At 39.0% G+C, this 16,945-nt stretch overlaps 1 protein-coding gene across 1 annotated transcript in view; it reads right to left on the minus strand.

The window, feature by feature from the left end:
• RSF1 (remodeling and spacing factor 1) overlaps positions 1–16,945 on the minus strand; it is a 174,097-nt gene that overhangs the window by 70,059 nt on the left and 87,093 nt on the right. Inside the window, exons 4-5 of the mRNA XM_017893539.1 lie at positions 15,692–15,897; positions 768–922 (exon numbers count right to left, since the gene is read on the minus strand). Of these exons, the coding sequence (XP_017749028.1) occupies positions 768–922; positions 15,692–15,897 (361 nt within the window). The remainder of the gene's footprint in view (positions 1–767; positions 923–15,691; positions 15,898–16,945) is intronic.

Genomic DNA, 16,945 nt, shown 5'->3' on the forward strand with positions numbered 1-16,945 from the left:
GAATTTAATACTGCCATTGATCTGACAGGAGGTGGAGCTTGGGCAGTAATGCTCACTCAGGTGGTAATGCTCACTCGTCCCTGCTCACCTCCTGCTGTGCAGCCCAGTTCCTAACAGGTTACAGACCGGTAACAGTCCTTGGCCCGGGGGTTGGGGACCCCTGTAACATGGATGAACTTTGAAAATACTATGCTATATGAAATAAGCCTGTCACAAAAGTGCAAGCATTATATGATTCCTCGGATATGAATGATCAAATTCATAAGAGACAGATAGCAGAATGAGAGATGCCAGGGGCTAAGGGGAAGGAAAAATGCAGTTTAGTGTTTAAAACATACCGAGTTTTAACTGAGAAAGATCAAAAAAGTTCTGGAGATGGATGGTGGTGATGAGTGCGTCACAACAATATGAATGTACTTAATGCCACAGAACTGTATGGTTAAAAATGGTTAAAATGGTAAATTTTATGTTATATTTTGCCACAATAAAAAAGTTCATTAAATGTCTTCACATTCCTTAGTAAAAAATACTATGTTTTGATGATTTGACCATTTTTTAGTAAGATATCTTTAAATGTTCTATATAAAAGAGCAACATATTTGATGTTTTGGCCTCATTTTCTTTAAATTAAGGAAAATCAACCTCTTTTATAAGAAGGTTCCCAATTCAAATTGAGATAGAAATTCAGAATTATATAGTTGGGAAGAGGAGTGGAAGAATATAGAAGAGATTACAAAACAAAGCAAAACAAAACACACAAAAAAAACCTTGTTTAGGTGTTTCTTCCTCTTTTTTAGTCTCCTCATCCTCTAAGCTGGGACTTTCCCGAGAAGAGTTGTCTTGTTGGCTAGAGTTTTTCAATAGTACAGGATCAATTTGTGCTTTCAGGAGTGCAAGAGTCTCAGCCAACTCGTTTCGATTTCTAAACAAGGAAAAAAATAAGACAGCATAAAAATCTTTTTCCTGCTTTTCCTGCCTCAAGAACTTTCTTCGAATAACTACCGATACGAAATTAAAGAAAAAATAAAAATACATTAAGAAACATCAAAACCAGGTACGCCGTTACCCTAATTAATCCTGAATTTTTAAAAGCACCTAAAGAAAACACATTAAAAATACCTGTTCTTCCAAAGGAATATTAGATTTTCTCCCTCTACTGTTTGGAATGACAATGAATATCTCTTGTTGGGTTGAAAAGAAAAGTAGGAACAAAATTTAAACAAAAATCATGGTTAATAACTTTAAAAAGTAGTAAATGTTTAAGTACTAAGGAGATGAAATCATGTAAAACTGATTGCAAAAGTATTTTTTGTTTGTTCTGATTCATTTGGAAATAATTCCTTCTTCTACCCTTCCAGAGAAACAGCATTTGATTATTGCTACAAAATAAGAATCAGACCTTTCTGATAATACAGCAAAACATTCAGTTCCAATACACAATTTAAAAACATAAAAATTTTGGTAGCTGATTTTATTTTTTAATAAGGTTTATAACTTGATCAACCAATACCTATGAAAACATTCCCAAATAAAATAAGAGTCTAACGTATAAATTCTACTTAAAAAAAAAAAAAAAAAAAACAAGGCTGGAGTTCAGTGACCGATCTTGGATCAAGGTAACCTCAAATTCTGGCCTTTAAGACCCTCCACCTCCCCAGCCTCCAAGTAACTAGACTAACAGTTGTACATCCCTATACTGGGCAAATAAAATCCCATATTTTTACTAGCAAAAACCAAAGGTTGTGGTATGTTATTTAAAATGCCACTGTAACAACTGAGAAAACTTACTTGGATATTTTTCTTGCTCAGACAAGCAGTGGCCGTAACGCTGAAGATAAGAGCGATCTGGACTAAGAGTTGGGAAACTTAGTTCTAGATGTCCCCCACCTAGGATTATTAATTAGCCCAAAAAGATCCTCCAATTGTGTTCTCAATGTGTGATAAATACCTCTAACGCAAGTGAAAACGTGTTAAGATGAATGACTCTTTTCTTATCTGTCCATGGTCACATAATATCCTCTCTACCCTCTCCTCCCTTTCCATTCCATGCCCAGCTAGATTTCCTGCTCTTTAGAGTAAGAGAACTCTGCATCCAAAAGAGCCCCTGGACAAGTCAATATATCCTCATTAGGCCTCAGATTTCTTATTTATAAAAGAATGGATTCTCTTGAGTAGTATCCTAAATTGGTCCTTCTGAAGAAAGGCAGTTAAATTGCCAACAGATAAAAACAGAAATTAAAATTGACAACAATTTACTAGCATGAGAATGAAACATACCCTGTTTCATACATATCATATTGACATATAAATACACATTCTAGAATTTTAATTACTAATATCAAAAAGGTAAAGAACTAAAGAAATGTTTTGGTCTTGTCTGTCTTGCCCCTTTTATACAGAAAGAGGAAAATTAAGACTCCAAGACTTTATTTTACTTTTTGGCAAAGATCCAGTCCCCCTAAATTTTTCAACCTTCTTCTAACTTAAAGGATCTATGGCTTAAATACTTCTCATACTCCATTCAAGAATTCCATGTGAAAAAAAGAAAAAAGAGGATTCCATATACAACAAATGGCTTCAATCTAATTTGTTATTTCCCTCAAAGTAATGGTGGAACCTGAAGAGTATACGAAGTTACACAACATACCAATTTAAAAAGCTTCAAAACGTAAGGACTACAATATTTTTGCAAATTACTTCCAGTATACTTTTTCTTTTTTTTGAGATGGATTTTCAACTCTTGTCACCCAGGCGCAGTGCAATGGCAGGAAATCTTGGCTCACTGCAACCTCCTCCCCCTGGGTTCAAGCGATTTTCCTGCCCTCAGCCTCCCTGAGTAGCTGGGATTACAGGCACCTCCATCACCCGACGTACGCCTGGCCTATTTTATTTTGTATGTTTAGTAGAAAGATGGGGGTTTCACCATAGCTGTCAAGGCCTAGTCCTCCCAAATCCTAACCTCAGGGTGGTTGGAATCTGACTGGCCTCAGCCTCCCAAATGTTTTGGGAATTACAGCGTGGAGTCCACTGCACCCCGGCCTACTTCCACTACTTTAAGCAAAAAGGGAATTTAGCAGTAAAATTTATTAAAGAACAGCTCCTTAAAAAGCCTTTTTAATCTGGTTTAATTGTTTTAACAACAAGCTAAGGTAGTGGTTATTATATGAAAAACAGAAAAACTAGACCCCCATCTTTGGCGCTTTTCTATTTTGACATACACGCACACACACACACTTAAAATTGACTTTAGAGGAAATTTTTAATGAAATTCTCCAAATCACATCCAGATCTTTTCCTTTTTTTTTTTTTTTTTTTTTTTTTTTTTGAGAACGGAGTCCTCGTTTGTCGCCAGGCTGGGAGTGCAGTGGCGCAATCTCGGCTCACTGCAAGCTCCGCCTCCCAGGTTCAGGCCATTCTCCTGCCTCAGCCTCTCGAGTAGCTGGGACTACAGGCGTCCGCCACCATGCCCAGCTAATTTTTTTGTATTTTTTTAGTAGAGACGGGGTTTCAGTGTGTTAGCCAGGATGGTCTCCATCTCCTGATCTCGTGATCCATCCGCCTGGGCCTCCCAAAGTGCTGGGATTACAGGCGTGAGCCACTGCACCCGGCCAATCACACCCAAATTTCGTAACACTATCTACAGAATCTTTTAGACTAAGGACCCTAACAACAATCCAGTTGTTTTGCTACCCCTCCCTCACTTGTTCTCTGTTCTCCCTACCATTTCTTCTCTCGGGCATGTTAAATCAGATATATCCCTCCAAAATACCAGGCTTTCTTAGGATATCAGGTGACTGATTACACTTCTGCTCTCTTCGCCTCGAATGTGTTCCCCATGGCTAATTCTAATTACTCTCTCCAAGACAACAATAGAATGAATAAACAAAACCTAGTATATCTACATATGGAAATACTATTCAGCCATAAAAAGGAATAAAGTTCTGATTTATATTACATGGATAAACCTTGTAAAGATTATTCTACTTGAAAGTGGTCACATATGGCTGGTGGTGGTTCCCAGCACTTTGGGAGGGCAAGGCAGGCGGATCACCTGAGGTCAGGAGTTCAAGACCAACCTGACCAACATGGAGAAACCCCATCTCTACTGAAAATACAAAATTTTCCGGGTGTGGTGGCACATGCCTGTAATCCTAGCTACTTGGGAGGCTGAGGCAGAATTCCTTGAACCTGGGAGACAGAGGTTGTGGTGAGCTGAGATCATGCCATTGTGCTCCAGCTTGGGCAACAAGAACGAAACTCCGTCTCATAAAAAAGAAAAAAAAAGAGAGAGAAAGTGGCTGCACACAAAAAGTCACATATTATATAATTCTATGTTTATAAAATGTTGAGAATAGTCAAATTATAGACACAGAAAGACTGGTGGTTGCTAAGGGCTAGGAAAAGGGAGAACGAAGAATAACTGCTAATGGGTACTGGGGTTTTCTTTTAGGGTGAGAAAATATCCTGGTGTTAGATAGTGGTACCAGTTGCATAACTTGTTAAAAAAAAAAAAACAAACCTAAAAACTACTCAATTATACGTATTTTACGAAAAAGCGATGGTGGCTTGGACAAGAATGTAGCTATGAAGGAGAACTGATCAAATTCTACATACAATTATGCATGAAGAGCTGACTGGATTTGCTGTTAGGGTAGATGTGGAGTGAGAGAAAAAGCCAAGTTACAGATGTGCTCCAAGGTTCTGGGCCTTGGGGTTTACACTTAGTATAAAAGCACTCTCTGTAGTCCCACTCTGTTCCTGAAGAAGCACCTGATGGAATCTGGTACAAGGTCTCCATTTGCTAAAATTCTCTCATCATTAATAACCAAACACTATACCACTTGGTTATATTTACATCTTTGCTTATCTTTTTCATTCCTAAAGAAATTCTATCGACATATTCCATAGGGTTGAGCCAGTAAAAGAATGTAGCTGCTATTAACTGAGATGAGATGCTCATATGAGGGTAGAAAGGTTCAAAGTTTAGTTTTGGGCACACTGGTTACTGACTTTGACTTAACCAGATTCTAAACTGTTTCCTATATGTACCTTAAGTTAATTAGACTTCAATGAAATGGAACACATCATCCTAACCATTATTATTGTGAAATATGATTTCTCCCAGCCTAGGAGTTGTTCAGAGTTTGAATTAGTGGTAGGTGCTAAACATTTCAGAAGCAATGAAGAAAAATAAATAAATAAATATTTATTATTAAAGAAACAGAACCCCTGACCACCCCCCACCCGCTGGCAAAAAAAAAAAAAAAGTCAAGCATAGGTATTATCTTCTACCAAGTATGAGCCAAGTATCTGGTTCTTCCACAGCACCTTTGATAATCTCCATCACAGACTTTGTGACTGTATTATTTAAAATTTCCCTGTACCTTTCTTCCATAACAAGAACTCCTTAAGAAATCGGACCAGGTCTTCACATCTACAGAGCATAGCACAGCATAAATATAACAAGTCTTTTGTAAATATTTTAAATATATGATTCCAGAATTGAGCAACAACATTGCAACTTTTTGGTATAAATTCCAAATTATTCAGTAGGAAAAAAAAAAAAATTATGGAGGCCAAGAAAACTGAAGAGAAGCATTAATTAGTAATATCAATAGCAGTACTATTAATCTAAGATGTTAACATTAGTGAATGAGTACTGTGTTCCAAGCATTAATTATTTCCAAGAGTTTTATATTAATTAGTTCATATAATTCCAATATAACCCAATTAAATAGGCATTAAATTATTCTCATTTTATGACTGAGGAAACTGAGGACACATAGAGAGGAATGGTAATTTGCCTAAGGTAAGTTAGTACAATTTAGCAAGACTGAATTTTGAATAGTCTGACTTTAGAGCCCATCTTAATCACTGTGCTATATTAGCAGGTTATATATATATATGGTTTAGAAATGCACTCATACAGTTTGTAATTATGGGTACATGAAAACTGTATACACTATTTCAAATTCAGCTTTTTGAAAATGACTATCAAACCATTATCAATTTTGAAAATATTTTTAATGAGGTATAATTCACATACTGTAAAATAAACATATTTTAAGCACTAAGTTCATCAGTTCTGACAAATGAATACATTGTGTAATCTAGACCACAATCAAGGAATATCACTATTCCCACAAAAATTCCCTCCTGTCCTTTCCTACTGAATTCCTTTTCCCCACCAAAGCAAGAAGAAATCAATCTTGATTATGATAACCATAGATGATATGGTTTGGCTGCATCCCTACCCAAATCTCATCTTGAATTGTAACTCCCACAATTCCCACGTGTTGTGGGAGGAACCCAGTGGGAGGTAACTGAATTATGGGGTGTGTCTTTCCTGTTCTGTTCTTGTGATAGTGAATGAGTCTCATGAGATCGGATGGGTTTAAAAATGGGAGTTTCCTGCACAAGCTCTTTCTTTGCCTGCCATCACTGATGTAAGACATGACTTGCTTCTCCTTGCCTTCTGCCATGATTTTGATGCCTCCCCAGCTACGTGGAACTATGAGTCTAATTAAACCTCTTTCTTTTGTAAACTGCCCAGTCTTGTCTTTATCAGCGGCATGAAAAAGGACTAATACAGTAAACTGGTACCGGGAGTGGGGCGTTGCTGAAAAGGTACCCAAAATGTGGAAGCAGCTTAAAAGTGGGTAAAAGGCAGAGGTTGGAATAGTTGGAGGGCTTAGAAGAAGATACGAAAAAGTGGGAAAGTTTGGAACTTCCTAGAGACTTGTTGAATGGCTTTGACAAAAATGCTGACAGCAATATGAACAATAAGGTGCAGGCTGAGGTAGTCTCAGATGGAGATGAGGAACTTGTTCCCAAACTGGTGTAAGGGTGACTTTTGTTATGTTTTAGCAGAGACTGGTGGCATTTTCCCCTGCCCTAGAGATTTGTGGAACTTTGAACATGAAGAAGATGATTTAGGGTATCTGGAGGAAGAAATTTCTAAGCAGCAAAGCATTCAAGAGGTGACCTGGGTGCGTTAAAGGCATTGTTTTATAAGAGAAGCAGAGCATAAAAGTTTGGAAAATTTGCAGCATGGCAAGGTGATAGAAAAGAAATCCCATTTTCTGAGGAGAAATTCAAGCTGGCTGCAGAAATTTGCATAAGAAACAAGGAGCCAAATGTTATCCCCAAGACAATGGAGAAAATGTCTCCAGGCATGTCAGAGGTCTTCACGGCAGCCCCTCCTATCACAGGCCTGGAGGCCTAGGAGGAAAGCATGGTTTCGTGGGTCAGGCCCAGGGTCCACATGCTGTGTGCAGCCTAGGGACTTGGTGCCCTGCATCTCAGCCACTCCAGTCATGGCTGAAAGGGTCCAATGTAGAGCTCAGGCCATGGCTTCAGAGGGTGCACGTCCCAAGCCTTGGCAGCTTCCATGTGGTGTTGAACTTGTGAATGCACAGAAGAATTGGAGTTTGGGAACCTCTGCCTAGATTTCGGAAGATGTATGGAAATGCCTAGATGCCCAGGCAGAAGTTTCCTGCAGGGGTGGGGCCTTCATGGAGAACCTCTGCTAGGGCAGTGTGAAAGGGAAATGTGGGGTCAGAGCCCCCACACAGAGTCGCTACTGGGGCACCACCTAGTGGAGCTGTGAGAAGAGGACCACTGCCCTCTAGACCCCAGAAGGGCAGATCCACTGACAGCTTGCACAGTGTGCCTGGAAAAGCCACAGATACTCAATGCCAGCCCATGAAAACAGCCAGGAGGGAGGCTGTAGGGGGCGCAGCTGCCCAAGACCATGGAAACCCACCAGTTGCATCAGCATGACCTGGATGTAAGACAGTCAAAAGAGATCATTTTGGAGTTTTAAGATTTGATTGCCCTGCTGGATTGCGGAATTGCATGGGGCCTGTAGCCCCTTTGTTTTGGCCAATTTCTTCCATCTGGAATGGCTGTGTTTACCCAATGCCTGTACTCCCACTGTATGTATCTAGGAAGCAACTAACTTGCTTTTGATTTTACAGTCTCACAGGAAGAAGGGACTTGCCTTGTCTCAGATGAGATGCTGGATGTGGACTTCTGAGTTAATGCTGAAATGAGTCAATACTTTGGGGAACTGTTGGGAAGGCATGATTGGTTTTGAACTATGAGAACATGAGATTTAGGAGGGGCCAGGGGCAGAAAAATATGGTTTGGCTGTGTCCCCACCCAAATCTCATCTTAAATTGTAACTGCCACAATTCCCACGTGTTGTGGGAGGAATCTGATGGAAGGTGATTGAATTAAGGGGGCAGGTTGATTTCCTGTGAGTGAATGAGACTCACGAGATCTGATGGTTTTAAAAACAGGAGCTCCCTGCATAAGCTCTCTCTTTCTTTGCCTGCTGCTATCAATGAAAGGCATGACTTGCTCCTTCTTGCCTTCTGCCATAATTCTGAGGCCTGCCCAGTCACATGGAACTGTAAGTCCAGTTAAACCTCTTTCTTTTGCAAATTGCCCAGTCTTGCGTATGTCTTTATCAGCAGCACGAAAATGGACTAATACAACAGATTATTAGCTTTATTAATTCTAGAACTTATCACAAATGCAATCAAACAGTATGTGCTTTTTTCACATACAAGGAATTTTGAGACAAATCCATACAGTTTCATAGATCACCCCTTTTTATTGCTTAGTAATAATTCATTGTATGAGTAATGTTAAGAATAAAGATGCTATGAATGTTCTTATACAAGGCTTTTTGTAAACATGCTTTCATTTCTCTAATATAAATACCCAGAAATGAAATTTATAGGTTATGGGATAACAGTTTGTTAACATTTGAAGAAACTGCAAAACTGTTTCCCAAAGTGGTTGTATCATTTTACATATACAACAAAGTGTTAAGAGTTTCAGTTGGTGCATATCCTTGCTAACATTTGGTGCTGTAAGCCATTTTCGTTTTACTAATTCTAATGGAAGTAAGATAATACCTCATTGTGGTTTTAATTGGAAATTCTACAATGAATAATGATGCTAAGCACTTTTTCATATGAATACTGGCCATATGTATATATTCTTTATGAAGTAACTGCTCAACAGTCTGCATATAACTTTGTATTCCTTAGTATACTCGATATAGAAGTACTTTCTGTAGTCCCACTAAGATCCTGAAGAAGCTTGTGATCGAATCTGGTCTAAGGTCTTTATTTGCTAAAATTCTCTAATCATTAATAACCAAACACTACTACCTTGTTATGTTTACATCTTTGCTTTTATTTTTTTTTTTTTTTTTTTTTTTTGAGACACAGGGTCTCACTCTGTTGCCCAGGCTAGAGTGCAGTGGTACAATCACAGCTCACTGCAGCCTCAAGCTCCTGGGCTCAAGCAACCCTCCCACCTCAGCCTCCCAAGTCACTGAGACTATAGGCAAGTGCCACCACACCTGGCTGATTTTTGTATTTTTTGTAGAGACAGGGTTTTGTCTTGTTGCCTCAGCAGGTCTCAAACTGCTAGGTTCAAGCAAACTGCTCACCTCAGCCTCCCAAAGTGCTGAGGTTACAGGTGTGAGCCATCGTGCTGAGCCCATCTTTTTCATTCCTAAACAAATTCTATTAACATACTTTATGGGGTGAATAAAATCACTTATTACATCATATTTGATTAGACGTAAAATTGGTTTTTCTGTACTTTTATCTTCTTTCATTGAGGCCTAAACTAGACATGAAATAATACTTTTGTGGCAATTCTGTTTTAAACATTAACCGGAATAAGTAGGACACTGGCTGAAGCTTAAATATTTTGGTATTGAAACCTGTTATAATACTAGGTTGAGCCATATGAAATCACCATTTTTACAGGTCAAAATGTTCAAATGTTAACAATTTCATATGGTTTCATGAAACTTAACTACTTTTATTGTTTTGTAAATCACATACTAAATCTTGTTTCAACTTAAAGTATAATTCTTTATACATGAGTTAATTGCGTCCTATCTATTCATCTAATATATATTTATATTATTAATTTTGCAACTAGCAGAAATGGAAGTTGCTACATAACAGTACAAGTTTTAAGACTGTGGTGATGTTATGGTATGAAATTTTCAGTAGAAGATCAACTATGTAAAATTATCCCTTTTTGGTGGATTCTCATTTTTTAAAAAATTCCATTTGATTTTTAATTTACAAAGTTCAGTTATATTTCTAAATTTATCAATCATTAAGAAGGCTGACTTACTGGCTTTAGAAAACAGAACCCTAAAGACCAGATAATTTTTGTTATATAATGCTCTTTTAAGAATCAGGTAGAAATATGTTTCCAACATCAGCTGATCACCAAGAAAATAATACTGTTACTTTAAAGAAATTGTTTTAAGAAAAAACAAGAGGCTTTTAATTTACTAGTAAAAAATAATATTTACTAGCTAAGAAGAGCACCTAAATGCAACCTATTAAATGAAAAAGTCAAAGTCAAAATCTTATTTGCTTTACTTGTTCTTTCAACTTGATTTTCTCTTTTCTTTTTTTTTGAGATGGAGTCCACTCTGTTTCGCCAGGCAGGAGTGCAGTGGCGTGATGTCCGCTCACTGCAACCTCTGCCTCCTGGGTTCAAGTGATTCCCCTGTCTCAGTCTTCCGAGTAGCTGGGACTACAGACACGCACCACAACGCCCAGCTAATTTTTGTATTTTTAGTAGAGATGGGGTTTCACCATGTTGGCCAGGATGGTCTCGATATCTTGACCTCGTGATCTGCCCGCCTCAGCCTCCCAAAGTGCTGGGATTACAGGCGTGAGCCACCACGCCCGGCCATCACTTGATTTTCTAAAAGAATCTCTTGCTGAAAAGATTAGTGCCTCTTACAAAACTCCACTTCACATAAACTTGCATGTTCAATTGAAAAATGCTTTGACAACATCTATCAGCCTTAAGATAATCATTCCCCTGCAATGTAAAACAAAAAACAAACATTCTTGCTCCTGTCAAACTCAGTTCTGCTTCCCCATAATTTGAATCCAGTGATCCTGGCTCAGCCTTTGAGATATTCTTCCACAAATCTATCTTCTAAATGTCCGAAGACATTTATGTCTGAGTAAATTTCTGCTAGATAAAGCATTTTCAGTTCATTCAATCGTCTTCTTTGTGGTTGTTCCCATAATGGACTTCACTATATTAATTTTTTTTTTTCTTTTTTTTTTTTTTTTTGAGACGGAGTCTCGCTCTGTCGCCCAGGCTGGAGTGCAGTGGCCGGATCTCAGCTCACTGCAAGCTCCGCCTCCCGGGTTTACGCCATTCTCCTGCCTCAGCCTCCCGAGTAGCTGGGACTACATTAGCTGGGACTACAGGCGCCCGCCACCTTGCCCGGCTAGTTTTTTTTTTTGTATTTAGTAGAGACGGGGTTTCACCGTGTTAGCCAGGATGGTCTTGATCTCCTGACCTTGTGATCCGCCCGTCTCGGCCTCCTAAAGTGCTGGGATTACAGGCTTGAGCCACCGCGCCCGGCCTAATGTTTCTTTTAGAGTTTGCCATTCAAACAGAAATACCATGCTCCAGGGATGATCTCATCCAAGTCAAATGAGATGATGCCTCACATTATTTTAGGCACTAAATATATATTAGTGACAACTAAGATCCTTATCTCTATGAGGAGGCAAAAATCATTACAATGTTTTCTACATTCAATCTTTGCAACGAGAGACCTATGTGAACAAGACAGTTTACTATGTTTGTCAATAACAGTTCCACTGTGTTGGGTTAAAGCTAATTGGAATGTCATGTCATAGTACATCTCATTTATAATAAGCATAAACACATGCAACTGAAAATTTGAGATAAATTACCGTCCTTCCCCAGAAAATATGCATTTAATATTCACCTAAAATCTATTCCTTACAAGTTGAGGCCTTTCACAGGTGCCTGCAGCCCCTCTTACAGATCTTAGAGCCATACTATTCACTATTACATCACCAATTGTTTAGCATAGTACCTATTACACAGGCACCGATGTAACAGAATTTATAAATTTAATGAAATAAAGGAATGTTAGTATGACAATCAGGTGTTGAAAAATTGAATTTCATTATACAAAACCAGAGAGTCAATAAACCAAATGATTTCTGAATGGTCCCAAATATTTCTACATTATTTGGGCAATGTTCCCTGGCTCACTGTAAATAGAAATATATGTATTAATAGATGCCATCAAAATGGCTAAAAATAACCTGGCACCACTTTCTAAAGAAATTTGTGGTTGTGAAAATGAGAAAAGTATAGGACGGGCCTGGAGGCTCACATCTGTAATCCCAGCACTTTGTGAGGCCACAGCAAGTGAATAGCTTGTGCTCGGGAGCTCGAGACCAGCATGGTCAATGTGGCGAAACCCCGTCTCTACTAAAAGTACAAAAATTAGCCAGACATGGTGGTTCACACCTGTAATCCCAGCTACTTGGGAGGCTGAGGCAGAAGAACTGCTTGAACCTGGGAGGCAGAGGTTGCAGGGAGCTGAGATTGTACCACTGCACTCCACACTCCAGCCTGGGTGACAAAACGAGATCTTGTCTCCAAAACAAAAAAAGGGAAAACTGTGTGTAGGCATTATTCTACACAAGCATCTCCTTCTAAACAATTGCCACATACACCATTTTGTTTATCAAAAACAAATTTTAACAAATGGAAAGAAGTTTTGTGTGTGTTGGGGTGTGTGTGTGTGTGTGTGTGTGTGTGTGTGTTTAAAAAGGGCAGAAGCCCAAGGAATAAAACATGGAGAAATGGTCAAGCATGAGAAGAGGTGAAAGCAACACCACGGAAATTTTCCGACCTTTCTGCTGATAGGTATTTCTTTAGTGAATAAACTAAATTTCAGTCTTTGGAATTAGAAAGGTTTTGTAAGAAAAGCGAATAGTTGGCCGGGCACGGTGGCTCACACCTGTAATCCCAGCACTTTGGAAGGCCAAGGCCGGCAGATCATAAGGTCAGGAGATCGAGACCATCCTGGCTAATACAGTGAAACCTCGTCTCTACTAAAACTAAAAAAAAATTAGCCAGGCATGGTGGCGGGCGCCTGTAGTCCCAGCTACTCAGGAGGCTGAGGCAGGAGAACGGCATGAACCCGGGAGGCGGAGCTTGCAGTGAGCCAAGATCGTGCCACTGTACTCCTGCCTGGGCGACAGTGAGACTCTGTCTCAAAAAACAAAAAACAAAAGAAAAGCGAATAGTTAAAAGTTAAAAGGTGGAAATAAAAGAGAAAAGGTTTATTGAGCATGTATTACAGTGCCAGCACCATTTCTCATACATTCCTTATCACTTTCATTTTAAAGTATAGGAATGTAACTCTCAGAAAAATTAAGTACAGTTAGCCCTCCATATCCACAGATCAAAATATTTAGAAAAAAATAAACTAAAGCTAATACAATAAAAATACAAACTAAAACTACAGTATAACAATTTTATACCTAGCATTTACATTGCATTAAGTATTATAAGTATATGGGAGGATGTGCACAAGTTATACACAAATATTATGTAAAGGGCTTAACCATTTGCAGATTTTGTTATCCATGAGGGTCCTGGAACCAGTGCCCCATGAATACCAAGGGACAAATGTGTCTACAGATGGTAAGTGGATGAACCCAGATTCAAAAATAACTATTAACTCTAAAATTTCACATCATGCATTAAGCTTTAATCTACTTACAACAGTACACATTAGACCTTTTTTGTTTTTTGAGATGGAGTCTTGCTCTGTTGCCCAGGTTGGAGTGCAGTGGCGTGATCTTGGCTCACTGCAAGCTCTGCCTGCTGGGTTCAAGCGATTCTCCTGCCTCAGCCTCCCAAGTAGCTGGGATTACAGGCGTGTGCCACCACATCCAGCTAATTTTTTTGTATTTTAGTAGAGATGGGGTTTCGCCATGTTGGCCAGGATGGTCTCGATCTCCTGACCTCGTAATCCGCCCACCTCAGCCTCCCAAAGTGCTGGGATTACAGGCGTGAGCCACCGTGCCCAGCCTTTCAGTTCTTTTTATTTTGAACTCCTCTCATAAATTACACCTCTGCCTCACAGGTTCAAGCAATTCTCCTGCTTCAGTCTCCCGAGTAGCTGGGAGTACAGGTGTGTGCCACCATGCCTGGCTAGTTTTTTGTATTTTTAGTAGAGATGGGGTTTCACCATGCTAGCCAGGCTAGTCGCGAACTCCTGACCTCATGATCCTCCCGCCTCGGCCTCCCAAAGTACTGAGATTACAGATGTGAACCACCGCACCCAGCCCATGAGACATCATTTTAAACAACTGTGACTGATCAATAGTAATCGTTATTTCACTGTCATATTTTCTTCATCTACAAAGAAGAAAAGAATGTTTTAAACAACTACACAAGGTTAATATGGGAAATAATAGAAACAGTGGTATAATGTCATGAATAGATCATATTTGGTCTTTGTATTCAAAGGAGAAATGGTAAATAAATTTTAGTTTAGGACTACTTTGTTTACTTGTGTTTAGCAAATTAATTACAAGGAAAATAATGTAATGATACATGCTTATAAAACAATCTCCCATGAGATTAATCAATATACATTTATTCTTAGGAAATGAAAATTGAGCTTTTCTATGGCTTATTTCTTCAAAGCGTTAATAAATAATCACTAAAAGAAATTGCTGAATTTCAAAATGGGACAAAAAACAGATATGAGTTAATGTCAAGAAAGTTTTTCATAAGCTAGCGGTTAGATAGCTATGAGTTTTCCCTACTTTATAGGACCCCTGATATCTTCCAAATTAATATATACTGTATTTGTGGAATATTTCTAAATAATAAAGTTACAGTGACAGAAAACTAAAGACACAAAGATTCTGTAATAATGGTTCTAGTATTACAGGGTTTTTTTTAAAGTTATATTTCATTGTTATATATTAAATGTTTCTGTTCAAATATATTTGTCAACACAAATTAAAAAATCAAGATTTTTAAAAAGAGAACTATGACAAAAAAGTGCAATGTTCCCAAGATTTCCTCAGAACTCCAATAAAGAAATGTATGCACAGCAAATAGAATATATACTGTGTCAAGATGAAATGAATAAATTAAAATAATTAGAACTAGTTAACGCTGAATAGAAAACTACAGCTAAAGGCTGGGCGCGGTGACTCACGCCTGTAATCCCAGCACTTAGGGAAGCCGAGGCAGGTAGATCACTTGAGGTTGGGAGTTCGAGACCAGCCTGACCAACATGGAGAAACCCCGCCTCTACTAAAAATAACAAAATTAGCTAGGCGTGGTGGCACATGCCTGTAATCCCAGCTACTCGGGAGGCTGAGGCAGGAGAATCGCTTGAACCCAGGAGGCAGAGGTTGCAATGAGCCAAGATTGCATCATTGCACTCCAGCCTGGGCAACAAGAGCGAAATTCTGTTTAAAAAAAAAAAAAAAGAAAACTACAGCTAAATAAGAACCAAACAATGCTTTTCTTGTGCTTTTGTCTAACAATGTATTTTTCTGTCCATATAACTATTCAGATTCTGGCTTCCTGATGTATAAGGTATGTGTATATAATATGGACTGAACTGCTGAATATTTTCATTTACTTGACAAATAAAAAACTAAGTGCGCACTATGGATACTATGCTGGATACTAGGTGAGGCCTTGAAAACTCCCAAAACCCACAAACAAAAAAATCACTTCTGTCTCACAGATAACATCCTAGTTTTTAAACGAGATCAATGTATAAAACACATAAATAAGTGTAAAAAGGTTTAGATACCTGACAATGCATTTCCATGAAGAGCCATCTTGATCATCTTGTTCTTCTATGTACATTCTGACATTGTGATCTTGATCCAATTGGTACCAGTACATGAGGCCATCTTTGTCTCGCCCAATTGGCTGGAGACGCATAGTATCGGCATCCTCCTCATTAATAATATTCTTGAATTTGAGATTGTCATCAAACTGACACTCGCAGAGGTACTGAAAAATAGTCATAACACGGCTTAAAATACTTCAAAAATATTTCTCCATCACAATAAATATGATACAACCGTAGAATTGATTCAGGGAAAGCAGTGGACAGAACACACATGCTGCATTCCTTCTTTCACTATCCTCTCCCCACTTTCATACATACTGTTCAGAATAGCCAACATTTTAAGGAACATTTTATATTAACACCATACCAATTTATAGGTTTAACACAATCACTGACACACAAATCAAGTTTTATTTCAAAAGGAATGAGCCAGTTTGCACTAAAAACTCCCAAATCATCTCATGGTGTAAGATTTTCTGTTTTAGGCCAGGCACAGTGGCTGACACTTGTAATCCCAGCCCTTAGGGAGGCCAAGGCAGGAGGATCGCTTGAGTCCAGGAGTTAAAGACTAGCCTGGGCAACATGGTGAAACCCTGTCTCTACAAAAAATACAAACATTGGCCAGGTATGGTGGTGCACGCCTACAGTCCCAGCTACTCTGGGAGGTTGAGGATGAGGTGAGCTATGATCTCACCACTGCACTCTGGCTCGGGCAACAGAGCAAGACCCTGTCTCAAAAAAAAATTTTCTATTAAAAAAGTTTCGGCCGGGCGCGGTGGCTCAAGCCTGTAATCCCAGCACTTTGGGAGGCCGAGACGGGCGGATCACAAGGTCTGGAGATCGAGACCATCCCGGCTAACACAGTGAAACCCCGTCTCTACTAAAAAATACAAAAAACTAGCCGGTCGTGGTGGCAGGCGCCTGTAGTCCCAGCTACTCGGGAGGCTGAGGCAGGAGAATGGCGTAAACCCGGGAGGTGGAGCTTGCAGTGAGCTGAGATCCGGCCACTGCACTCCAGCCTGGGTGACAGAGCGAGACTCCGTCTCAAAAAAAAAAAAAAAAAAAAAAAGTTTCATGTAGTTTTTTCCCATTTTCCTTATTTAAAATGACATAAAAATTGCATATATTTATGGTATACACCATGGTATTCTGATATATGTGTCTAGTGTGGAATGGCTAAATCAAGCTAAGAAACACATCTACTACTTA

The sequence above is a fragment of the Rhinopithecus bieti genome, unplaced genomic scaffold, assembly GCF_001698545.2.
Source record: "Rhinopithecus bieti isolate Rb0 unplaced genomic scaffold, ASM169854v2 scaffold_23868, whole genome shotgun sequence".
NCBI lineage: Eukaryota > Metazoa > Chordata > Mammalia > Primates > Cercopithecidae > Rhinopithecus > Rhinopithecus bieti.